General features: G+C 36.4%; 1 protein-coding gene across 1 annotated transcript; it reads left to right on the top strand.

Moving 5' to 3' along the window:
• Positions 1–8876: 8876 nt before the first annotated feature.
• Positions 8877–17237, top strand: LOC137410021 (kinesin-like protein KIF21A). The gene is made up of 7 exons (XM_068095639.1): positions 8877–9010; positions 10459–10567; positions 10651–10831; positions 12730–12894; positions 14766–15066; positions 15632–15831; positions 16774–17237. The coding sequence occupies exons 1-7, from the start codon at positions 8930–8932 to the stop codon at positions 16826–16828; spliced, it is 1092 nt and encodes a 363-aa protein (XP_067951740.1). The 5' UTR covers positions 8877–8929; the 3' UTR covers positions 16829–17237.
• Positions 17238–27573: the final 10336 nt, after the last annotated feature.

The following is a 27573-nucleotide window of genomic DNA, read 5'->3' as shown; positions in this document are numbered from 1 at the left end:
AGTTAATCCTACACAGAGATATCACCACTATATTTATATGTGTTAGTTAATCCTACACAGAGAGATATCACCACTATATTTATATGTGCTAGTTAATCCTACACAGAGATATCACCACTATATTTATATGTGTTAGTTAATCCTACACAGAGAGATATCACCACTATATTTTTATGTGCTAGTTAATCCTACACAGAGATATCACCACTATTTAATATTTATATGTGTTAGTTAATCCTACATAGAGAGACATCACCACTATATTTATATATGTGCTAGTAAATCCTACACACAGAGATATCACCACTATATTTATATCTGTGTTAGTTAATCCTACACACAGATATCACTACTATATTTATATGTGTTAGTTAATCCTACACAGAGATATCACCACTATATTTATATGTGTTAGTTAATCCTACACAGAGAGATATCACCACTATATTTATATGTGCTAGTTAATCCTACACAGAGAGACATCACCACTATATTTATATGTGCTAGTTAATCCTACACAGAGATATCACCACTATATTTATATGTGTTAGTTAATCCTACACAGAGAGATATCACCACTATATTTTTATGTGCTAGTTAATCCTACACAGAGATATCACCACTATATTTATATGTGTTAGTTAATCCTACACAGAGAGACATCACCACTATATTTATATATGTGCTAGTAAATCCTACACACAGAGATATCACCACTATATTTATATCTGTGTTAGTTAATCCTACACACAGATATCACTACTATATTTATATGTGTTAGTTAATCCTACACAGAGATATCACCACTATATTTATATGTGTTAGTTAATCCTACACAGAGAGATATCACCACTATATTTATATGTGCTAGTTAATCCTACACAGAGAGACATCACCACTATATTTATATGTGCTAGTTAATCCTACACAGAGATATCACCACTATATTTATATGTGTTAGTTAATCCTACACAGAGAGATATCACTACTATATTTATATGTGCTAGTTAATCCTACACAGAGATATCACCACTATATTTATATGTATTAGTTAATCCTACACAGAGAGATATCACCACTATATTTATATGTGCTAGTTAATCCTACACAGAGAGATATCACCACTATATTTATATGTGTTAGTCAATCCTACACAGAGATATCACCACTATATTTATATGTGCTAGTTAATCCTACACAGAGATTTCATCACTATATTTATATGTGCTAGTTAATCCTACACAAAGAGATATCACCACTATATTTATTTATGTCTTACTTAATCCTACACAGAGAGACATCACTACTATATTTATATCTGTGTTAGTCAGGGAAAAGTTTGAATGGGAAATAATTGTTTGGCGTATGAGTTTTTTGGGATCTTCGTAATGTGTTGTGTTGACTATTGCACCACCACATGATCTTGGTTTCGGAGATCTCGACAACTATGGTGATGCTATTGCAGGTGCGACTGATGGCACAAATGAAGACGGAATCAGAGAAGAATAAGATTAGTGACCAACGAAAGAATAAGGAGCTGCTACAGCTGAAAAAAGAGAAGCGGCAATGAGACAATCAGGTGCGCATGTTGGAGTTGCAAAACAGACAGAAAAATGCCATACTCAAGGTTGGTCTTTAACAACACTCAAATGTTGGTCTCTAAGTTTTCAAAGAGTGCCTTCATTAATTACAGGACGAATATAACAGTCTACTGATGTTTTAATTAATTCTGTTGTAAAAAGTAGGTGGCTTGGGATAGCCATCGACATTTCATGTATCCTTGACATATAAATCATTTTTATTTTATCCTAGCCTTTGCATAAGTCAGCGTATTGCGTTGCCAGCGCAAGCACGAAGAGGTCAGTCAGTTGAGGAAAAGACAAAGAGACTCGTCCGCCTCTTCCAGGGTGATGGCCAAAAATAGGGCAAACCTCTCCCATGAAAATTCATCTGGCAAGACTTCATCATCTTCTGCTTCTAGGCACAAGTCAGCAGCTCTTCTCTTCTCTCCCAAGGTAACTGTTTGCATCGTCTTTTTTAACCTCTTTGTCCCAATCAATCTGCCAAATTTGCTTCAGAATGATTTTCATTTCTGGACAGTATTCTGGTAGCGAATGTTAGTTACTGAAGAACAACTTATAGCTGGGCCATAGCACTAACTGGGTCGTAACTTATAGCTGAGATAAAACTAGACAATGTTAAATGAGCAATTGCAGAGTAGATAACTGCTTGTTGCTCAGACGGCGATTTACTATTTGCCTTTTGTTGATACGTCTAGCACATGTCACCTCATGTTATCTCACGGCACCTCATGTTATCTCATGTCACCTCATGTTATCTCATGGCACCTCATGTTATCTCATGTCACCTCTTATATCAAAGTTTCTCACAGCCTGTTGTTATAATCTCAACTTACTAGTGACTTTTTCTACTGATTACAGCTAAACCTAAAGTAATATAAACTAATCTGCCACTTAAATTGGAAGAGTATTTTTTTTGTGTATTTCATGTTTCTTATATATACACATATTATGTCGTCTTGTCCTCTGTGCGAATTGACACTACGTTTTACTCGATTACTCTAACTCAGGTGGCGAAAAGCAAGTGGGACAAGCTTGAGCAGTACGTGACATCCGTTGTTGTGCGGAAACAGACAATTGCCAACATGGAAGCTGAGATGGATCTTCACATTAACAAGCGAGAACAGCTCAGCAAGAAGATAGATGCGTACAGTAAAAGGCTGGACACTGCCATTAGGAGAAATGAGGTCGGACACATGTATAGTCATTACTCTTAGGCTCTTAAAATGGGCAAATTTCTTAGCTGACATATGGCATAAACATCTGCTGCGACTACACAGATCGAGACTACTGAATAACTAGTTATGTTTTACAAGTATCAACCTAGGTCAAGTAAAGATCAAAACATCTATTGGATGTTGTCATTACCCTTATTGGAACATGATTGTATTAATTATATATATATATATATATATATATATATAGTAGATATGGGTAAACCATAGTTTATCATTGCACTAATGTTTGTACAGCTATTTACACTTGTGTTTTCTTAAAAAAAGATCCATCAACTTATAATCTAAAATCGTCCAACTACAACTTGAACTCAGGCTGATGAATTGTATCAAACTGCAAGTAAAACTTAGGTCTTTAAAATATTTAATCTAACATATCCTGAAATTTTATGCAAGCAGTTCCAATTTACACCAGTGTTCATCACATATCTTTTACAGCAAGTAACAGCCTTTTTCATATATAAATACTTGTTGGTCATCGTTGTCACTAGTTCAAAGCAACTTTCAAAAAAAATCGGTTTACTGTGAAAATGAACAAATTGGTGTCATGATTATGTTAATCAGGGATCAACACTTTTAACCAATCACAAATACATCAGTTTCTTCTATTACTACACAGCCATCAGGGGTGTGTGGTGTCTTTGCAAATAATAATTTTGCCAGCGTAAATAGCCAATGCCTTATTCCTTGTGTTTCTCTAATGTTTTCTGTTCTGTTGAACAGAAAACTCTCTACAGACTCTTATTTGATAATTGCTGGCATAATCATTACATTGCATAGAGTAATCAGTAATGTCACGGTTACACTATATTGCGCTGAAATTTTGTTGATGATATGTTCAACTCATCTTCATAGCTGCTAAAGTCTGGTTTCCATATCGATTGCGAGACTCCGGCGGTAACTTGCGCAGCAAAACGCTTGCGACGTTAGGATCGGCAGCTTCTGTTCACATCTAAAGCTGCATTGCTAAACATAATCGCAGCTTCACATAAAATGTTCGCTCGCCACGCCATTTTGATAATGGTGATCTTTACCTGTACAGTGCATTTCAGGAAGGTTTCGCTTGCGGCTATTTGCGAAATTTGAACAGCACTAAACTCTTGTGTTAACCGCCGGCAACTACCGGTGGTACTCGGCGGTACCCGGCGTGTAGGCTCACATTTCACCGCCATAGCCTGCGGTGCTGTTGCCGGTGCTTTGCGGCATATATGAGAACCACGCTTAAGGTAGTCGTTGTGTAACTCCTATTCATTTGCAGACGACTGTCGCCATGAACCTAGAAGATCAGCTGGAGACGATGAGCACCAATATGACATACATTCAGAGTAACGTGTCTGAGTGCCAAAACAATATCATGCAGATGGAAGAGGAGGCGAAGGTTTGTTCATTTGCTTTTGCTATGCGTCTGCTTAGGCTTGTAGTGGCTACTGCTAGCATTTACTAACTTTGCATTGTTTCCTGTCTAAGCATTTACTAACCTCGCATTGCTTCCTGTCTAAGCATTTACTAACCTCGCATTGCTTCCTGTCTAAGCATTTACTAACCTCGCATTACTTCTTGTCTAAGCATTTACTAACCTCGCATTGCTTCCTGTCTAAGCATTTACTAACCTCGCATTGCTTCCTGTCTAAGCATTTACTAACTTCGCATTGCTTCCTGTCTAAGCATTTACTAACCTTGCATTGCTTCCTGTCTAAGCATTTACTAATCTCGCATTGCTTTCTGTCTAAGCATTTACTAACCTCGCATTGCTTCCTGTCTAAGCATTTACTAATCTCACATTGCTTCCTGTCTAAGCATTTACTAACCTCGCATTGCTTCCTGTCTAAGCATTTAGTAATCTCGCATTGCTTCCTGTCTAAGCATTTACTAACCTTGCATTGCTTCCTGTCTAAGCATTTAGTAATCTCGCATTGCTTCCTGTCTAAGCATTTACCTAATATATTTCATCAGTGTGTTGTATGTTTAGTAATTATTCATTGCTTTATTTATCCTTTTTAATGTTACAGCGGGCTTAGCTAACAATTCCCATTTATCGGCCCGTTCCCATAGATGGCTATACTCGAATTTACGTAAGCGCATGTAAATCAGTAAAGTTATCTTCTACAGTCATGCAGCAACATTTGATTTTGTTAATTCAGAATCTATAATCTTTCACCTTTTTTTTGACATCCACAATGAGTTCATCTCCTATCGACTGGAAACATTTTCTCAATAATTCACTAGAAGCAGTTCATGTTATGTTTAAAACGCTACCCCTCTAACAACCTCTAAACCTCATCGTACGACTTGCATGCCCTTTCATATCTATCTTGTCTCTCATATAAAATATTATTATAAGCCAAGATAATCTTTTAACCTGTCGTTATTCACTAGAAGAAATGACACTTTTATTCCTATATCAATAATTTTATTATGGCTCAAATTCTTCTCATAGATTCAAGAAACAGTTAACATGTTATATATTCTTATAGAATGAACCCCTGCTGTTTTTTTCTTGAGTCCTTTTTCATTAGTTTTTATCAGTTTATATTACGACAAAACAAGTTACATTTACATATTGCGATAGCTCTTTGGTTTGAGCATCAAATTTGGTCATTGCTTTTGCAATCACAACGCAACTCGAAGAACTGGTTGTTATATTGCTTGTAATGATGTCTCTGAACCATATTACAAAATGTGCTCATTACACATACTACCTTACTTGTTAGGATGAGACTAGTTTGACAAAAGCTTTGGATGTCTCCTCTGTTGATGAAAGCAAGTATCTGTTGGAGCACCTTCTCTCACTCGCTCTCACTCAGGGCTTTGCTGCTACTCAGAAAGAATCTCAATTCAAGGAGTTGACTGCTCGCTACGATAAAATGCAGATGGATTCTAGGTTACGGGATCAGCTTTTAGAACAGGTTTTGCAGGATTCCGGGATAACTATACAGTCGCAACAAGAATGTAAGCCGGCCAAATATTCTAAACACTCTACGTTTACTACCATAGTGTTAAGGATTATCAAAGAGAATGTGAAATGTCTTGCAGATGGTTGTAGTTATAAGCTGTGTTACCTTCTCTTGTGTTAAGGTCTACCTGTAGTTATAAGCTGTGGTACCTTCTCTTGTGTTAAGATCTACCAGTAGTTATAAGCTGTGTTACCTTCTCTTGTGTTAAGATCTACCTGTAGTTATAAGCTGTGGTTCACCTTCTCTTGTGTTAAGATCTACCTGTAGTTATAAGCTGTGGTACCTTCTCTTGTGTTAAGATCTTCTCTTGTGTTAAGGTTAATGTGATTGTTTCTATTTGCATCAGTTTACTGGACATTTAATCTTTTTCGAAATTTTTTTAAAGCACTAGTGCAATAAAATGATTATTAAAATACATGACTACGGACATTGCATTAATTCATGTTTGTGAATGCAAGTAAAATTTTATAGGGTGAGCTCCAGCAAATCTATCTATGACAGCTACAAGTTCACATACACAGTAAATAGTATTTATAGTAAATAGCTACTATCAGTTTTAGTAGCTTTTAGCTCTCTGTATGACAGGCCTTAACTCACTCTGTATGACAGGCCTTAACTCACTCTGTATGACAGGCCTTAACTCACTCTGTATGACCGGCCTTAACTTACTCTGTATGACAGGCTTTAACTTACTCTGTATGACAGGCTTTAACTTACTCTGTATGACAGCCCTTAACTTGCTCCGTATGGCAGGCCTTAACTTACTCCGTATGACAGGCTTTAACTTACTCTGTATGACAGGCCTTAACTTACTCCGTATGAAAGGCCTTAACTTGCTCCGTATTACAAGCTTTAACTTACTCTGTATGACAGCCCTTAACTTACTCTGTATGACAGGCCTTAACTTACTCTGTATGACAGGCCTTAACTCACTCTGTATGACAGCCCTTAACTTGCTCCGTATGACAGGCTTTAACTTACTCTGTATGACAGCCCTTAACTTACCCTGTATGACAGGCCTTAACTTACTCTGTATGACAGGCCTTAACTTGCTCCGTATGACCGGCCTTGACCTACTTTTTCTGCCTGCAGAGATCTAGAACGGTATAGCTGTGGCACTAGTGGTGATAGTTCTGTGCAAACACTTCCTACTGAAATGGATAACAATTCCGTTTCTTCAATACCTCAGGTAATACTGACCTTTATTGATTTATTGAACAGGCATTTATTATTAATTTCAATAACTCTGCACGCATTGTTCAATCATTGTTAAGTGTCAGTAAGATGCGAATGGATATTTGAATAAATTACAAAGACAATTTGAATCAATGTCGTTGTTTATTTGGCAAAACACAGTTTTGTTAACCTAATAATTATATTACATGTTTTATATAGAATGCTTTTAAGTTGTTGTTTTGTTAAGGCAGAAAAAAACTAGCTGGATTCTGTAAAGTCTGACCTTTTTTAACCAATCAATTTATTCTCTCTCAAAACCAACAGTAAAATTTACACAACAAAATTTCCTTAAAAACGCTAATAATAACAACTAATGATAATAAAAAATCTAACAAGAATGTCATGGCCTTCGCCTGGTAAAGGCTAATTCGCACTCGTCCATTTATTTGTCAATGTGACGTGTTATTTTGTGTGTTTAGCCACAACAGCCTCAACTCTTACACATTTTGACACATTTTTTAAATGTAAGTCAGTGGCTGTCATTTGTTGCTTTTCTTCTTAACGCCGCAAAAAACGTAGCGTTCATGTATCTTTTGTAATTAACTTGAAACTTTCAGAGCTACAAACTATTTGATACATTTTACATGAATAACTTATGTATTAGCTCTGTCACAACTGCTAGTTACATTTTTCTTCGTCAAATAGTATTTGAACATTGTGCTTTACCAACTTATGTAAACTTTGTTGAACGCAAATAATATTGAAAGTTAGCCTATCTATAAATTATTTATCTGTAATTTTTAAAAAAGAATTGAATTCTATGTTAGAGTATTAAATGAGGTGTCTCTGGACTATTGTTCACTTGGGGGCAAAATCTGAGTTTTTCAGAAGTATTAAAGACCACCAACTAAGGTGAAATCTACAGTTTGTTAACAGTAATGGTATACAACTTGTTAAGTGAGTTATTGCCATAATAATTCTATGCCATAATAAGCTAAGGCGGGTAAGGTATATCATGTAACAATTAATTCGATAATGTTTTGCTAGACTAACACAAGGAAGAGCAGCTCGCTAGAAGCAGTAAGCGTAGTGTGCAAGTCTAGATTACTTTCATTGATCGCTTACTAGCATCATATTTTGACATATATAACAGCTGCTATATCATATATAACAGCTACTATAACATATATAACAGCTGCTATAACATATATAACAACTGCTATAACATATATAACGACTGCTATAACATATATAACAACTGCTATAACATATATGACAGCTGCTTTCAGTTAATTTCTTTTGCCGCCTTGATCAGTTGATCACCCTTGGTTGATGCAACCGTTTAAAGGTCAAGGCCAAGATTACCCATATAGATACTATTCTACCCAGTATCTATACTAGGTAGAATAGCACCCATATAGATACCGGTACAATTCTACCCATATACGTATAGATACCGGTACTATTCTACCCATATACGTATATACACTGGTAACTATTCTACCCATATACGTATATACACTGGTGCTATTCTACCCATATGAATACTGGTCGAAAGCATTGCTAAAACCTTCATATGCTCATCAGGACTTGATATAATCAGCTGGTTTTTATCATTTCTAATTCTTGTAGAGTCTGACCATCTTCAAGAAGACCTGGCAGAGCTGTCAGGAGAGATTTCACTTAAACAAAGAAGTGTGTTAATAAAAGGGTGACAATTCTGTAACTGGTATAGCCTTAAATTTTAGTATAAAAAAGTTCATGAAAGTGTCTCTCCAAATTTAAATATTCCATTTCGCACTATGAGCTATAATGATTCTCTTGCTCTGCAGGCTGAATTTTATTCTGCTATTTTAATTTCAGCAGAGATAAATCACAGTTGACCACTTCTGAAATAAAAGACGTGCGGTTGACACCCCCATCTTCGCCATCGCTGAGCAGGAGACGCCAGCCACTCCAGGACTCTGACAGTACTAATGTATTCATGAGGCTCACCAACACACAAACTGGCGGCACACAAAATAAAAAGGCGCAGAGCTTTGGCACCGTCAGCAGCTGTGACAAAGTAATGAGGCCCAAGTTTTCAAGTTTAACCCGTTGAACTACTTACGTAATTGTCTTCATGTGTTGACTAACAAATTATGAGCTGGATTTGCATGTATGTGAGTCTATACAGCCTAATACTAATTTACTGTGATACCTCCAACATCATTAAAATCATTCAAAAACAAATATTAACTGAGCATGGAAAAAACATTTCATAATCACGATGATGAACAGTCGCGTGTTTCTAGAGCATTGCTTACTGAGTACTGCTGCAAAAAGTCTCAGACTGAACAAACAGTTGCCCTAATGCCATTCCCCTAAAGATATACTATTCGGCTCACGTTGGACTAAATAGGAATATTGCATCTCTTAGAAATTAGAAACTCAGGCTAGAATTAGTGTTGTTAGTCTCAAATAGCAAGAATTAACAAAGAGTGCGCACCAAATCGCAGAGTGGTTTGTTATAACAGATGCGTTTCACTGCCTTGAAGGGGCCAACTCAATTTTGGCGTTATCAGCTCTTAGATAAAAGCCCAATGCGTAAACCTTTTGAATGGCCCTACAATACGTTTTCTGTAGTCTATGATTTTTACCATGCGACAATGTATTGTAAACAACCTCGCTACATCATGTGTCTGGTACACTTGTCTACACACAATCTATACACAATCTAGGCAACTAGTTGGGCAATTGACCTTATGACCTTGTGTATCTTGACTAGAGAGGTGATACTAGCCATGGCATCCTAGGAGTAACTTGTAACTAAGCAAGTGCTTACAAATGTTTGCTTTTCAAACAACACGAGTGATGAGCCAGATGAGCAAACAATAGGCATTCGTAGTCCATAGTAGTCCCATTGTATAACGACTTGGAGAGGTTTATTTATGACGATAATATTGAGTGATGCTGCTCCAAAGTACTCCTATTGTAGCGCGTTGCTTCATGAGCCTCTATTTTGATTGCTATGAGTTGGCAAATCGCTACTCTTCCAACTAGCCCCACTTTTTGCCTTTGGTGTTCTAGTAGCACACCAAACCACGGACTGCAGCACCTCTTCTTTACAAGAAAATAATAATTTTAGGAATCGTTATGATTTTAATGTTAGTTTTTCTAGGCTAAGCGATGCACTCTTTGATATATTAAAATGGCTAGAGAGCATTAAATTAGCATTAGACTAACTACACGATATGCAAGTAAAATAATTATATGTTGAAAGCATAATTTTTATTCCCCATAAGCCTTTAAAACGATTGACGTAAAAAATTTCACTAATAGAACATTGGGGTGAAGATATTTTCGAGTCATCTTTATACCTGCAGTAGATCATTTATAGGAGGTATGATTGGTTTCTGTCTAAGAGCTATGTATGTGTAACCTTATCAAATTGTAATAGCGATGTTGTTACTAGAAGCTCAGCAACATTGTTACTTAAATTTACATGTTTTCATTTTGGTGGGTCTCTTGCAGGTGACAAGCTCCAACCAGAGTCTCATATGTGTAAAGAAGGCAGTTGGTCACACAAAGGCTGTACTATCTATATGTGCCGCCGACAATCTTTTGGTTTCTGGCAGTAAAGGTAAGTGTCAAGTTGACTCTAATCTAACGCACTAACATATTCTAATACCTCATAATTGACCTGCGTTTCCTTTTGTCTCGCAGACTTGACGTGCAAAGTGTGGAACATGTCAATTGGTTCAGAAGTTTTGTGTCTTGGTGGCCACCCTAACTATGTCTCCAAAGTTCGATATTGCGAGGTCAACCGGCTTGTCTACACTGTCTCCAATTCATTTGTCAAAATGTGGGACATCCGAGCTGGAGCTAAATGTATAACAGTGCTCAGGTAAGCCTAGCTCGACTCATACTTACTTGCTTTCAGATGCAATTACATTTATATGGCTACTTGTTACCTTCTCTACCACACATACAGTCAAACTGTCCAACATAAGATATTACAGTTAGTTCCTATCATAACGGTTAGTTCCTATCATAACAGTTAGTTCCTATCGTAATGGGTAGTTCCTATAATAACTGTTAGTTCCTATCGTAACGGTTAGTTCCTATCGTAAAGGTTAGTTCCTATCATAACGGTTAGTTCCAATCGTAACGGTTAGTTGCTATCGTAACGGTTAGTTCCTATTGTAACGGTTAGTTCCCATCGTAACGGTTAGTTCCTATCGTAACGGTTAGTTCCTATTCTTTCGGTTAGTTCCTATCAAAACGGTTAGTTCCTATCATAACAGTTAGTTCCTATCGTAATGGGTAGTTCCTATAATAACTGTTAGTTCCTATCGTAACGGTTAGTTCCTATCGTAAAGGTTAGTTCCTATCATAACGGTTAGTTCCAATCGTAACGGTTAGTTGCTATCGTAACGGTTAGTTCCTATTGTAACGGTTAGTTCCCATCGTAACGGTTAGTTCCTATCGTAACGGTTAGTTCCTATTCTTTCGGTTAGTTCCTAGCAAAACGGTTAGTTCCTATCATAACCGTTAGTTCCTATCATAACGGTTAGTTCCTATCGTAACGGTTAGTTCCTATCCTTGCGGTTAGTTCTTATGATAACGGTTAGTTCCTATCCTTACGGTTAGTTCCTGTCAAAACGGTTAATTCCTATCCTTACGGTTAGTTCCTATCCTTACGGTTAGTGCCTATCATAACGGTTAGTTCCTATCGTTACGGTTAGTTCTTATCATAACGGTTAGTTCCTATCGTAATGGTTAGTTTCTATCATAACGGTTAGTTCTTATCCTTACGGTTAGTTCCTATCATAATGGGTAGTTCCTATAATAACTGTTAGTTCCAATCGTAACGGTTAGTTCCTATCGTAACGGTTAGTTCCTATCGTAACGGTTAGTTCCCATCGTAACGGTTAGTTCCTATTGTAACGGTTAGTTCCTATTCTTACGGTTAGTTCCTATCAAAACGGTTAGTTCCTATCATAACCGTTAGTTCCTATCATAACGGTTAGTTCCTATCGTAACGGTTAGTTCCTATCGTAACGGTTAGTTCCTATCCTTGCGGTTAGTTCTTATGATAACGGTTAGTTCCTATCCTTACGGTTAGTTTCTATCAAAACGGTTAATTCCTATCCTTACGGTTAGTTCCTATCCTTACGGTTAGTGCCTATCATAACGGTTAGTTCCTATTGTTACGGTTAGTTCCTATCATAACGTTTAGTTGCTATCGTAATGGTTAGTTCCTATCGTAACGGTTAGTTCTTATCGTAATGGTTAGTTCCTATCGTAACGGTTAGTTCTTATCCTTACGGTTAGTTCCTATCATAACGGTTAGTTCCTATAATAACTGTTAGTTTTTATCATAACGGTTAGTTCCTATCGTAATGGTTAGTTTCTATCATAACGGTTAGTTCTTATCCTTACGGTTAGTTCCTATCGTAATGGGTAGTTCCTATAATAACTGTTAGTTCCTATCGTAACGGTTAGTTCCCATCGTAAAGGTTAGTTCCAATCGTAACGGTTAGTTCCTATCGTAACGGTTAGTTCCTATCGTAACGGTTAGTTCCCATCGTAACGGTTAGTTCCTATCGTAACGGTTAGTTCCTATCGTAACGGTTAGTTCCTATTCTTACGGTTAGTTCCTATCAAAACGGTTAGTTTCTATCATAACGGTTAGTTCCTATCATAACCGTTAGTTCCTATCATAACGGTTAGTTCCTATTATAGTGAATACTGTGCCAACAGAGATGGACACAATGTGAGGTTTTATATCTTATGTTGCAGTTCCTCTGGTCTGGTGCATGACAGTATCCCTGTGGAGCCAGCGTCGAGCAGTCAGGCCATTCTCCAACAGGGAGAGCAGCAGATATTTGATATCCAAGTCAGCAGAGATGGTCATAAACTATACACAACTACTGGAACCACCGTTCAGCTCTGGGACCTCAATACGTAAGTTGATGCGTTTTTTTCAGTTACGATCCCTAGAATAAAAATCTACATTTGTTAGTTTGTATGTTGTCCATAAATGTAATGTTGTTGCTAAGAATCCCTCTGATAATGATGGATTTAGTTTGGATGCCGGCTTGTCTTCAATTTCCTTGTAAATATTTGTGTATATTATAGTTTGAGAATTTTCCAGTTAAAAAAAATTGAAGATTACGAAAATTAGAGAATTTTGAGGCACACACTCTCATTGACAGCTATTTCTGTTAAAAGCACTTTAAAAATATTAGTATTAGTAACTGTAGTTACCAAGGTTAACATAATATTTTCTCATTAATTTTTAGTGTTGTTCATCACATAAAATTTGAGATGGAATGAATGATCAATTTCAGTATATCAGTTTTTCCTGGTAATTACTCAATCCAATCGTGTTCCCACTTGATGGCCTGGAGATCAGAGTCGTTATAAAATACGTCAGACCTAGTCATTGCTGCATTGTTGGGCCTATCTGGTTCAGTCTCACCAGATCAATCTGTCAGTACGAAAATATAAAAGTTTGATGATTTTCACCAAGGGGTGTTTGTATTAAATAATCATGATGGGCTTCTACACCCCTCTATACGACATTTTTATGTTACGATGCCAACACCGGAACAAATTTATTTCGTATGGCATGGGTCTAATGCAAATGTAACAAGCAAAATTATAGATAGGTAAAATAATAAAAAATATGAAAAGGTTTTTATACCACATCCAAGGTGGGATACTTCTCGATATATCTACTAGCTAGTATATTGTACTTACTGTCATTAGAGGTGGGATACTTCTCGATATATCTACTAGCTAGTATATTGTACTTACTGTCATTAGAGGTGGGATACTTCTCGATATATCTACTAGCTAGTATATTGTACTTACTGTCATTAGAGGTGGGATACTTCTCGATATATCTACTAGCTAGTATATTGTACTTACTGTCATTAGAGGTGGGATACTTCTCGATATATCTACTAGCTAGTATATTGTACTTACTGTCATTAGAGGTGGGATACTTCTCGATATATCTACTAGCTAGTATATTGTACTTACTGTCATTAGAGGTGGGATACTTCTCGATATATCTACTAGCTAGTATATTGTACTTACTGTCATTAGAGGTAGGATACTTCTCGATATATCTACTAGCTAGTATATTGTACTTACTGTCATTAGAGGTAGGATACTTCTCGATATATTTACTAGCTAGTATATTGTACTTACTGTCATTAGAGGTAGGATATTTTTCCATATATCTACTAGCTAGTATATAGTACTTACTGCCATTAGAAGTAGTGTACTTCTCCATATATCTACAAGCTAGTATATTGTACTTTCTGCCATTAGAGGTAGGATACTTATCCATATATCTACTAGCTAGTATATAGTACTTACTATTATTAGAGGTTGGTGTATGAATCTTAGAAAATCCACCACAGTTGTAACTCTCTTCTATAGGTGATTTATGTACACAACTATAACCTTCCATAGGTAGTTTATGTACACATCTATAACCATTCATCTATAGGTGGTTTATGTACACAGCTATAACCTTTCTTCTATCAGTGGTTTATGCGCACAACCGTAATCTTCTTTCTTTGTATAAGTCCAAGGGTCACTCCTAATGTGTATTTGATCTACCCATGTGGCATTTTGTAACTGACAGTTATTTTTCATTGGTTGTCCGCTTGCATGCACAACATCATTTAACCATATATATATTGTTAACAGCACTTACAACTAAATCTAGCAATTTAGCTTCTGCACCTTTTTGATGACTAATTGCTATATTCATTTAAACTGTCAAGGCTGGTGATCTGTAAAATATTGTACGCTTACAGGCTATCGGCAGTCGGAAAGGTTGCTAGCGGCCACCAAGCACCGATTATTTGCCTTAGTTTATACAATGACTCAAGAGGGAAAGAACAACTCTTAACTGGCTCCAAGGATCATCTAATTAAGGGATTTGATATTTCCAATGAACAAACTTCAAATTATCCAATTCAGGCCAAATTTACTATGGACCCTCCTCACTATGATGGTGTTCAATGTCTCGCGCATCGTCAGGACATCCTTTTTAGTGGTTCTCGGGATATGCGTATCAAAAAATGGAACCTCAGTGAACCCTCTTCTCAACCACAGGTAAAATTGGTGTTTTTACAATACTAGGTGTTGCTCTATTTAATAGCAAAATAAAGGTGATAGTTATTTCCGGTAATGGTCACCAATCAAGATCACCACTTTGTAATAAATATTTTTTATTAGAAGTAATATTTGAGATGGAGTGAATGATTGATATCAGTATATCGGTTTTCCTGGTAATCACTCAATCCAATTGTGATCCTACTTGATGGCCTAGAGATCAGAGTCAATATAAAATATGTCAGACCTAGTCATTGCTGCATTGTTGAGCCCATCTGGTTCAGTCTCACCAGATCAACCTGTCATACGCAAGACATTATGCTGTGTCTCTCACCAATATTTGCAAATGTCTTGTAGGTTTGTTACAATACAGAGACTCGTTTATGATTAAAAGTTTCATATTGCAGGATTGCATTGTTGACTCATTCAAAAGGGACAAGTTGATTTGCCAGTGTTTAATCTTTACCATCTTTAATGCAGTTCACGCCGCTCCTTTCCGCTTAAGTTGAATGTCAATTTCAAACAAACTCCTGGTTCCTCATTCCTCAACTTGCATTGTTTTCAGTCAGTTAATGGCGCCCATAAGGACTGGATCACCGACATGTGCATGCTACCAGATAATGACATATTGCTAAGCTGCTGTCGCTCTGGCACTGTGAAGATTCGGTCAAACGAGACTTGCCAGCAGCTAAATGAAGTGCGTGCTCATTCATTAGCCGTCAACTCTATGGCTACCAACCGCAGCAATCTCTTTACTGCCTCTAGGTAAAGTAGTATATAGTACTTACTGTCACTAGAGGTAGGTAATTGTTCAATATATCTACTAGCTAGTATATCGTACTTACTGCCATTAGAGGCAGGATACTTTTCAGTATATCTACTAGCTAGTAAATAGTACTTACCGTCACCAAAGGTAGGTAATTGTTCACTATATCTACTAGCTAGTATATAGTACTTACTGTCACCAGAGGTAGGTAACTGTTCACTATATCTACTAACTAGTATATAGTACTTACTGTCACCAGAGGTAGGTAATTGTTCAATATACAAATTATGTAAGCTTATTGTAAATTTAATGTTACGTCTGTCACCCATGTGTTCTAATGAGACACTTGGCCAATTAGCCAAATAGTATAGATTTACTGGCTTTTCCTTAAATTCAATTAATTCACTGATTACTGTATGTATTCGAGTATAATCACAAAATTTTTTACCCATTTTTAATGATAAATCATGAGTAAGCACAAGTAGTCGCATAGCGTCTTGTTGCCTGATTTACTGAGAACCGTTCGCTTAAGCAATACTAATGATTTTTGTACTGACTGTGTGACTACTTACCTAGTCGATCGGTGTGGCAATACAGATGCCTCAAAAGTGACGTTTTACAAATTGTATAGCGGTCAAATGATTGCGATGCTACTTTGTCAATTGGGAGCAAAACCGATTGATATTTTTAACGCGACTAGAACCCCTTAAGCATCCAACGTTGTTGATACGTCAAACAAAATCTTAAATAAATGCAATATATTGGGCTGACAGTTTCTTTTATAGTTATTCAATAGCATCATTGTGTGAATTGTGTAAATATGCCAAATGGAGAAGTTGATAACTTTGGTTGGTTGTACCAACATATCTTGTTCTTTGTCCAAGAACTTTTCATGCGCCACGATTTAGCATGTATAACAGACATGGTTCATGCTCTTTCAGTGATTGCACGATAAGGATCTGGTGGATGGACCCACATAAACTATACAGTTCATAGCCAAAGCACAGATTCATTCTCCATATTCTCATATTTTATGTCTGTATTTATGTAGCTATTTTTGTTTTCTTTACGGTTGATGACTATGCAGGAAAATTATCTTATACATTCCTTTTTTAAATCAATGTTCAAATTGTTTGACCCATGTACTTTGCATGTGTCTATATTCCTAGTACACATCCGACTATAAACTCTTTCGTGTCAAAGATTATCATGATGTTACATCATATCCATCGATGCAATTATTCTTCTCTTCTCGTCGATATTTATTTTAACCTTTTAAACACTTTGTCTGTTTTAACTGGCCGTAGATTTTCGAAATGCGCATTTATTTTTGGTGCAATAGGCTTTATTGTATTCAATCTTGTTCGTTGAAATTATCTCAAAAATAAACTAACTTTAAGAGTAATGGAGCTGTCTTATGTATCAACACGAATCCTTTTACTTTGCTCTAATTTTGTAAGGTACCTACATATGTTTATCATAACAACATTGGCTCACAGCTAGTCTAATTTTATTAAAACTATACAATAACATCAATAGTTGAGTGTTTCATTGTTGAGCTGCATGCGTTTGCATCCTCGGTCCAATAAAAGCATGCATTTATAGATATGATAATTCACCTTAAGGAAGGAAACACATCAAAATGATACTTTTAAAGGCAAAGTAACAGTTCTGAAGGTAGTATTGCGAAGTAACAGTTATGAAGGTAGCATTGCAAAGTAACAGTTCTGAAGGTAGTATTGCAAAGTAACAGTTATGATGGTAGTATTGCGAAGTAACAGTGATGAAGGTAGCATTGCAATGTAACAGTTATGAAGGTAGCATTGTAAAGTAACAGTTATGAAGGTAGTATTGCAAAGTAACAGTTATGAAGGTAGTATTGCAAGATAACAGTTCTGAAGGTAGTATTGCGAAGTAATAAAAAACCTCATAATGTAGTCTACCATGTGGTCTTTGAAGCCCTCTGTGATACTTGCTTACTTACTCTACAGTTAAACATTGATAATGAGTTGGTACTGTGTGGGTGGAGCATGTTATAGTATTCCCTTTTTTTCCAGTTGGTCAGTTTGAGAAAACTAATATGTTTCTCAATGACTTCTCATCTAAAGAACTTTGAGTTAAAGGTTATTATTAAGGGAACGCCATTATCAAGCTGTTAGCAGCAGTCAACGCTTTCCAAAGACTTTTGTAACTAAACATTTTAAATATTAATAAACAAACAATTTACTTGGCATTTATTTAGTGATACCAAATAACTGACTCCACTTTCTGATTTCGCATTGCGACTGAGTCATGAATTTTGAGCGAGTTTTAAGAACTATCATTGAAATAATACCAGTCGCAGGTGCCAGTTTGCATTTGCTAACTAACGTTAATAATACACTTGAAACAAACTGCAACTAAACTTGTACTCTTGCATCACCAAATAAGGTAGTTTTGATTAGATAATGTAAGAAATATCTTTCAATGCCAGGTGCGTTTTGAACATCATTTCTATCTATGAACAGAAATCCAATTACTACACCTGGAAGACATCATTTCTATCTATGAACAGGAATCCAATTACTACACCTGGAAGACTCTTTACTAACTTAAATCTTTAATTTTTTTATCAAATAATCTTATTCAAAAAATAAACTTATTGAAGATGCTTAATTTTTTAAACATGTAAATGTGGTTAAAGTGACATCTTGTTTGTATAATATTAATCTCAACTTTATTTTACTAATTTCAGCTTTTACATTTACATCTTGAGCTCCGAAATAACTGCCATAGGTGTGACCGTGACGATAAAAATCATTACCTTGTAAGGCTGTTAGGGTAAAAACATATTTCTTTAGCAAACCATACCACCCAGGTATCGTTTGGAAGTATGGCATAAAGCAATGAGCCAGACGTTTGCACGCTTCACAATGCAGGCATGTTGAATTAGATCAATGTTATGTATATTTAACAGGAGAGTTTTCTCGCTGTGTCGAGAGCATTCACTCCCTACAAAAACACTCTAGTGAGTTTTTACACACTTAGTGATCAGAACATGAGCCAAGACTATATGTAAAATGTGCACTGTTTGGAAAGTATCTCACGTTCCATTTTACAGAATACGCAGAGATACTTCACACCTATAACCACTCACACTTCACTAATTTAGTGTTGAGCTCCACTGCTCCGTTTAAAGTAATCTGCTTCCTCATTAGTATTTTGCAAAACTGTCTTTCACCTTCTTCTAAAAATAATGGTAAGTATTATTTTAATGCCAAAGTAATGGCATTAAAATTTCACACACCGACATCACTCAGTTTTCTATGGGTCATCTAATGTATTAAGGTAATTTCAGAGATAGGTTGAAAATATCATACCCTTTCAAGAGCTTCTGTCTAATTTGCTATTGACAGCAAAATAAAAAATTTCCATACTGCAAGATAAATTTTGAGATGATATGCAATAAGTCAAATCTTTACTGAATTCACGTAAGATACAAGATCCTCAAAAGCTCTAGTATATTTGTATTTGAGTCACTTTGTCTGCAAATATGTAATATTTAGGCCTACTGATAAAGTATAATCTAGCCACAACTGACTAAGATTTCAGAGCTTTCAGCCACTTAGAAAATAATGTGTATCAGCAATGATATATAACCACTCCCCATAGATATGGAGGGTAGCCTGGGCATGGCTCTTGTGGGGATTGGGAGAGATCCATGCCCAGGCTACCCCCTCTCTCCCAATCCCCCACAAGAGCCATGCCCAGGCTAGGGGGCATATGTCATTGGTATATCATCAGTATATAAAGAGTCTTGCTTTCAAGAATACGCTGAAAGAAGCAACAAAAACTGCTTGCTTTGCTAGAGTGAAATGCATTTTGGTTAATAGACAAACGGCTATTTCTATGATTAGTTTTACTTTTACATGGTAACTTGAAATCATCCATGCTTTAGCCAGAATTTTGCTCAAGCTAGATTCTATTAAATAATCTACCTCAATGCTAAATTTTAATCAACAAACACCAGAGCATATTCAGATATTTTGTTTTTTAAGCTTGATTCCAATGTACATATGTTGAACCAATGATATACAGCCTGTGGGGCTGTATATCATTGGTTGAACTAATGTAAGAAAAATTTACAAAGATATATAATTTGTAATTACTTTCTAACTTTTCAATTGTTATTTTTTCTTACAAAAAAATTCAAACGAATCAATTCCTAGTTATTTTAACGCATCGTAAAGCAGCATCACCGCCAATGTCAATAAAAAGAGCCTCCGACTTCATCTTGTAATACATTTACACTCAAAAGCAATAATTATTCATAAATTCGTTAAAAGTTGTCGCCTTTCTCATTTTTAGACCCACGATTAGCTAGTCGAGCAAGACTTTCATTCAATAGTCTCCGAGCGTTCGAAGGAAGCTAAAGATAAGCTCGGCATGGCGGTTCGCTCCAGTTTCAGTACGAACTATTAGCCGTCTGTGATGCTTTGAGAACTAAAACACGAAGCGCTCTGCCATACTAGATTATAAGTTAATTTCCTGTTGATATAGTTCATGGTTTGATAAAAAAGAACAATTATAACTGCTATAATTGATGTTGCCACTCTTACAACAGCTAAATATGATAGACTTTGGTTACAAAACCAACTTCATAGATAGTTTTCAGGTTTGATGTTGCATTTTATTAGATATACCTCACTTGTTCTTTTCTCTGACTTTGTAATACCATCGCAAATGCGTATTAAATACCAAATTTATTAACGCAAGATAGTTCATGATAGTTGTACTATAAACTATTATAGTTGCAGTAAGCCCATTGACAAATGTACCAACTTTGCAAACGTCTTATGCTCGCACTACTGTCGTTATGCATTCGTGCAGCTTTGAATCGTAAAATGGACGGATTTTCACGACTCGTTTCGTAGGTTATCTTTTTAACATTGCAACAATCTGGTTATTGAAATATTTATTCTACTAAGAAGCTCAGACAGTTTCTCGACGCTGTTTACTACATGTTCACACATTGAATAAGCAACTATCGACAATCTTGTTTATGCGAAGGCCTCTACGCAGAGGGGAGATTTCTCAAAAGATATTGGTACGGCCACAGAGAAAGGAGGGACTGATCATGCTCGCGAAAATATTTGAAGCCAGTCTTAAATAACACCTCAGATGCATTTTAGACTGTTTTATACAGACAGAGGTTCAAAACCGTAGTCAATGCTATCGATATAAATGCAGTTACTGCAAAAGAAATGTTACAAGCTGTCCTAAATTCTTGAGAAATTTTTTTGTACCAAATATTGGTTTTGCGGAGAAATTATAACAGCAGCGATTAAGAATAGTAATAAGAAAACTTGCTGTTAATTTCATCTTTTTTCGAGTGTGGAGAATGTTGTTGGAACCAGTTGCACAGAAACATTGTTTTCTGTGGCAGTTATGCATGTTTATGGATATGTTGTATAGGTATAATAGAAATATCAAGAAAGTATATCATGCATGATGCGTTATTTAGTTTTATTGCACTGCAAGGCTACCTTTACTTAACCCTAATTTGGATTATTTATTACACCAAGACTTCTCACTCACTTATTGGTAGGAAGCAATCTTTGCAGCCCTTCTTGCATGCCCCTTGTGCATACTCCTAGATGACTGTTTGCTCTTTTAGATTGTCTGTTCTCTTGTTGTGCACATGAAATGCATAATGCTGCTAAGCCGCAATTATTTCATTTATTATAATTAATATATATTAATTTTGTTTGGATATTTTCCTGCACATCATCGGAATTAGCGCTGTGCTAGTTTATGATAAAAGGGGCATCAAAATACATAAAGTGATAAGTCTGGAGCACAAGCCTATTGATGATCACAAGTCTCTGACTGACCTAGAGTGATTTTCACAAATCCTAAAACAAAGGTGCACACACTCCACAACTGAATTTGAATCAAATGACAACATTGGTGTAATGGATGATAAAATAAAATTACATAGGCATTAAAATCCAACCATATCACCATCTATTCCAGTCTATGTTCAACCTGATATAATTGTTTTATTATATTAATATTGTTTTGAAGCATTAAAATAATGGTATACCTATAATAAAAAGTGACTCAATTGATGAACGCTATTAGCAAACTAGCACGCTAGTAATAAAGTGATGACTTTCCCTTATGTAGCCTTATGTACCCTTATGTAGCCTTATGTACCTTATGTATGGAGGAACAACAAACTGGTTTAGTCAAGTTTATGTTTATATTTAGTTTTTAATGTAGAGGGCTCATGGACTCATAGCTCCCTTTCTACCATTCAATGTTGTGGGCTACATACAAAACTTTAATGTAGTTGCTGAAAAATCATTGTAATTGCGCCAAAAATTAGAGTGGCTGAGTCCGTTAGGCTGTATCATATTTTTTAATTTCTATTTAAGAAAAGTTTTTTGTTGGTATGCTAATTTTTTAAAAGAAAAATAACTTGTTTACTTTGGATTAAATAGCTCACCACGATAATCAGATAACGGGAAAGATGACCCTCCGTTTTAGCTGTGTGATAAATAAAAATGACTAATAATAAAGCACCATGAACAATATACTCGCAGTAAAAACATTTTGCACAATTTCTTGAGAGTAACATAGCAAATTTTTCTAAAACTGCCAATATTCATAATAAGTAGGTTTAAAAGTACCACCCGCTAAATGAGATTCTTCGTAACACCATCAGCTCGGTCAACAAGCTATACATCCAAAATGACTAGGGGCTAGTCCCCTAGTCCAAGTGACTAGGGGAATTGGTCATCTACTTTGGACCATCTGGTGACTAAGACTGTCATAAAGGTGACTAGGTAGACTGGTGGCTGTTAGCTTTCTCCTTAAAATTTTTCACTCTTGTCTCACTCTCTACTACAATCAAGTACTAATCCCGCATAATATTTAAGCTGTTTCTTTGGAGCAAACTGTTTGGTAAGGGCCAATCACTAATTGAGCTGCTAACCAAATCACATTGTTAGTAACTATTTCTATTTAACTGAAAAATTTGGGAGTATAAAATTCAGATGCAATTTTTTTGGTGTAACTACTACTGAAAATGCACTGCTAGTCAGCTCAGTCGAGTGTTATACTGCTAGAGTCCTGCCAGGATCACATAGTTAGCAGCAGTTACAATCATCAAAAGCGCACATTGAAAATGAAATTAAACAGCAACATCAAGAGGCTGCAGTCAATGTGTACAATGATCGGGATCACACCATTTTCTTTGCTTCAATATAAACATGTATAGTATAAACAAATTATAGCAGCACTGGGTTACACATGATAGCTCTTGCATGACACCTCAAGTAGTGTGGTTACTTTAGATAGAAGTTCCATGTTATTCAGTTATTTGAATATGCAGTTCCAATTGTACCAACCGGAGCTCCGACTAGCATAAACTTAATAATCGTAGAAGAAATAAAAGTTCTCTGATCTAAGACAGCCTATTGTGGTGGCTGTGACATTTTATGCTGAAAGAATTTGGCCAATGTTTGACAGATTTATCAACGATTTTAGGATGCACTGGTCAGTGGAAATTGCTGGCCTTGTTTTTCCCTTTGACGCTATTAGTTGCAACTCCGCTTTATCGGGTATTGCCATTAGCTGCAACATCAATGGCCGTGGCTAACAGTCCTGTATTCCCTAGTTGCAAGTTGGGGCGGCTAATGTTAGGCAACTAGTTATGTAATGTATGGCGGTGTTAGCCCCAACAGGTTTCTTTCATTTAGGGCCTCTACCGGGCATCTCATGTGAAGTTTTAAAAATTTTTATCAGAAAGTATAAACATTTTTTCTATTATTTGAGATTTGTTTGTTTTCGGTGATGTGACTGCCAGGACATTTTCAGATTAAAATAAGCTAAACTTGATTGCAGTTAAAAGAAATGCTCAAAAGAGAAAGATATCTTTTTCTTTTAAGCATTTCAACATCAACAAAGATCAATTTTGCCGATTTTATTTCAAGTTCATCCGAAGGTTTCTACGCTTTCGTTGGGCCATTGCCAAGCGGATGTTTGTTAAAACTTGGCCTTTTGCAAACCTTTATAAAGTCGTTAACAAGAATATATTGCCGATGATAATAATGACGCCCAAAAACTATTAAAAGCTAACGTTTATCTCTATCGCATGGAATAAAGTGATATTATACAGCGATAAAAACCGTTCCCGTAGTCGTTGGGCAAATAACTGTTCCAGTTAATGATGTTGAGGTCGAGTTATCTAAAGCAATTTATCATTGCGTGAAAACGAACCAAACAAATCCGTTCGAGTTAACCAAGTGTTCGTGATAAAATTTTACATTTTATCCGAGAGCGAGTTATTCGAGTTTGACTGTACTTGGCCGCCAAAATTTCTTAAAAAGTTGGGGTGTCTCAGCCGGCCAGTCGCCCCAGGGAATACGGGCCTGGTTGCTAAGTACCTCAAGGTTACTATGTTCTTCCTTAAGCCCGGTCAGCATCTTTCTCTACCAGCCCTGGCCTCTCACTCTCTGTTATTGATATGTATTACCCTATCACCAACAACTCGCTTAACAACATAAAATCAGACCTCATGTTGAGGAGAGATGACTTAATCTTATTGGCCTCTGGCTCTGGTTGCCTCACAATCTTATCCTGCATTAGTAGCTATTCCCACTGGCCAAAACTTTTACACTTGAATCTGACTTCAAAACTACAGCTAGAACCCATTTCCTTGGTTTTGCAGGAGAGAAAGATGCTTCACTTGCTTCACACTCCGATATTGTGGGCTCTACTTTGCTGTAGTTACTTGCGGTCTTTTTTGCACTCCTTTGTCCAGTGCTCCTTGGCTCCGCACTTGTAGTCAGTGCAGGGAAAATAGTTGGTGCAGTGGTTTGCAGAATAACTTAAAAAATGCACCACAAGGCCTACATTTTTTTACTGCCTTAGTTTTTTTACCTTTCCTATTGCCTTGCTCTTGCCAGCCATGTTGTTCAGTGGGCTGCTAAAACTGTCTGAGAGTTTTACTTTTTATAACACCTAATACGCATTTGTTTCTCCACAGCGCCATCTCAGTGATTTCTATTCTCTTTAAAACCTGTGGTGTTTTACACGATGCTGTAATGGGTAGAACCACAAATTAAAATGTCATCTAATAAGTAGTGCCTTCAAAACTATTAGCTATTTAATGGCTTTATGGAAATGCTTCAACTGAACAAATTATTTGAGGATATTTGTCTAAAGCAAATACATTCTTATGGTGCAAAAAATGTATTGATAAATCGATTTTTTACTCAACTTAACCTGCCAAAACTCAGAATTGTATAGTTTTGGAGACATGGCACCACTAGACAACCGACAATATGTCTGAAATCCTATGTAGCAGGTGAATTAACACTAATTAAAATTGGTTACCTTTATATACATTAATCTTACCACCAGCTTTTGAGGCTGTTTTGAAGCTTGAACAACAGTCAGTAGGTTTTTTCTGCTGTCTTAATGACCTTTCAGCAAGCATATTATTAAGCGCTCTTGCCCTTTGGGTTCTCAATCTCTGCTATGGACTTTGGGGAACACTATCTGACAAATTTATCACTGCTTTTAAATTCATGTTAAATATACCAAGCATTGTACAAGACTATCAAATACATAGGAAACTTTCCAATAATGTGAATTTTGTTGCAAGTCAACCTTTAAAAGATTATACCTGACACCTTATAAAATGCACGCGGGAGAATCGATAGTTTGACCTGGACAGAGTATTTACTTTACTGTCTATGCAACAAATCTTTCTTTATATCATTTAAGGCTATAGCTAGAGCAAATTATCTCTTTTTTACTATCAACAGAATTCAACATTTTTAATTTGATTTCCTAAAAACTATCACAATCAATGCATTACTTTCGCAAGGCTAATCTGGGGTTTGGAGCCTAAGCTTATACAATGCAGCCGAGCATGCAGAAAGACATGCATATGTAACACTCAGCATTAGATTTCACTACAGCTACGCATCAGCAAAAATATATTTTAATACTTTTAAAAAGCTATCTTGATGTTTGCAGTAATACACTACCAAAGCTTTGGTTGCCATGGCATACACGAAACATGTCCTGAACAATTCTATGAACTTGAATAATTGCACAAATACATTTATGTTGGAGGAAGCAGTGCAGTCGTCTGCAAATGAATAGGAGTTACACAACGACTACCTTAAGCGTGGTTCTCATATATGCCGCAAAGCACCGGCAACAGCACCGCAGGCTATGGCGGTGAAATGTGAGCCTACACGCCGGGTACCGCCGAGTACCACCGGTAGTTGCCGGCAGTTAACACAAGAGTTTAGCGCTGTTCAAATTTCACAAATAGCCGCAAGCAAAACCTTCCTGAAATGCACTGTAGAGGTAAAGGCCACCATTATCAAAATGGCGTGGCGAGCGAACATTTTATGTGAAGCTGCGATTATGTTTAGCAATGCAGCTTTAGATGTGAACAGAAGCTGCCGATCCTAACGTCGCAAGCGTTTTGCTGCGCAAGTTACCGCCGGAGTCTCGCAATCGATATGGAAACCAGACTTTAGCAGCTATGAAGATGAGTTGAACATATCATCAACAAAATTTCAGCGCAATATAGTGTAACCGTGACATTACTGATTACTCTATGCAATGTAATGATTATGCCAGCAATTATCAAATAAGAGTCTGTAGAGAGTTTTCTGTTCAACAGAACAGAAAACATTAGAGAAACACAAGGAATAAGGCATTGGCTATTTACGCTGGCAAAATTATTATTTGCAAAGACACCACACACCCCTGATGGCTGTGTAGTAATAGAAGAAACTGATGTATTTGTGATTGGTTAAAAGTGTTGATCCCTGATTAACATAATCATGACACCAATTTGTTCATTTTCACAGTAAACCGATTTTTTTTGAAAGTTGCTTTGAACTAGTGACAACGATGACCAACAAGTATTTATATATGAAAAAGGCTGTTACTTGCTGTAAAAGATATGTGATGAACACTGGTGTAAATTGGAACTGCTTGCATAAAATTTCAGGATATGTTAGATTAAATATTTTAAAGACCTAAGTTTTACTTGCAGTTTGATACAATTCATCAGCCTGAGTTCAAGTTGTAGTTGGACGATTTTAGATTATAAGTTGATGGATCTTTTTTTTAAGAAAACACAAGTGTAAATAGCTGTACAAACATTAGTGCAATGATAAACTATGGTTTACCCATATCTACTATATATATATATATATATATATATATAATTAATACAATCATGTTCCAATAAGGGTAATGACAACATCCAATAGATGTTTTGATTTTTACTTGACCTAGGTTGATACTTGTAAAACATAACTAGTTATTCAGTAGTCTCGATCTGTGTAGTCGCAGCAGATGTTTATGCCATATGTCAGCTAAGAAATTTGCCCATTTTAAGAGCCTAAGAGTAATGACTATACATGTGTCCGACCTCATTTCTCCTAATGGCAGTGTCCAGCCTTTTACTGTACGCATCTATCTTCTTGCTGAGCTGTTCTCGCTTGTTAATGTGAAGATCCATCTCAGCTTCCATGTTGGCAATTGTCTGTTTCCGCACAACAACGGATGTCACGTACCGCTCAAGCTTGTCCCACTTGCTTTTCGCCACCTGAGTTAGAGTAATCGAGTAAAACGTAGTGTCCATTCGCACAGAGGACAAGATGACATAATATGTGTATATATAAGAAACATGCCATACACAAAAAAAATACTCTTCCAAT

The sequence above is a fragment of the Watersipora subatra genome, chromosome 1 (genome assembly GCF_963576615.1).
Source record: "Watersipora subatra chromosome 1, tzWatSuba1.1, whole genome shotgun sequence".
NCBI classification, from domain to species: domain Eukaryota; kingdom Metazoa; phylum Bryozoa; class Gymnolaemata; order Cheilostomatida; family Watersiporidae; genus Watersipora; species Watersipora subatra.
This window is presented reverse-complemented; position numbering and strand designations above follow the sequence as displayed.

Excerpts from the sequence above, each read along its gene's own strand:
- LOC137410021 (XM_068095639.1), top strand. The coding sequence starts at position 8,930 with ATGAGGCTCACCAACACACAAACTGGCGGCACACAAAATAAAAAGGCG. Across the intron at positions 10,568-10,650 it reads TTTGGTTTCTGGCAGTAAAG|ACTTGACGTGCAAAGTGTGG; the intron begins GTAAGTGTCAAG and ends TTTGTCTCGCAG. Across the intron at positions 15,067-15,631 it reads AACCCTCTTCTCAACCACAG|TCAGTTAATGGCGCCCATAA; the intron begins GTAAAATTGGTG and ends CATTGTTTTCAG.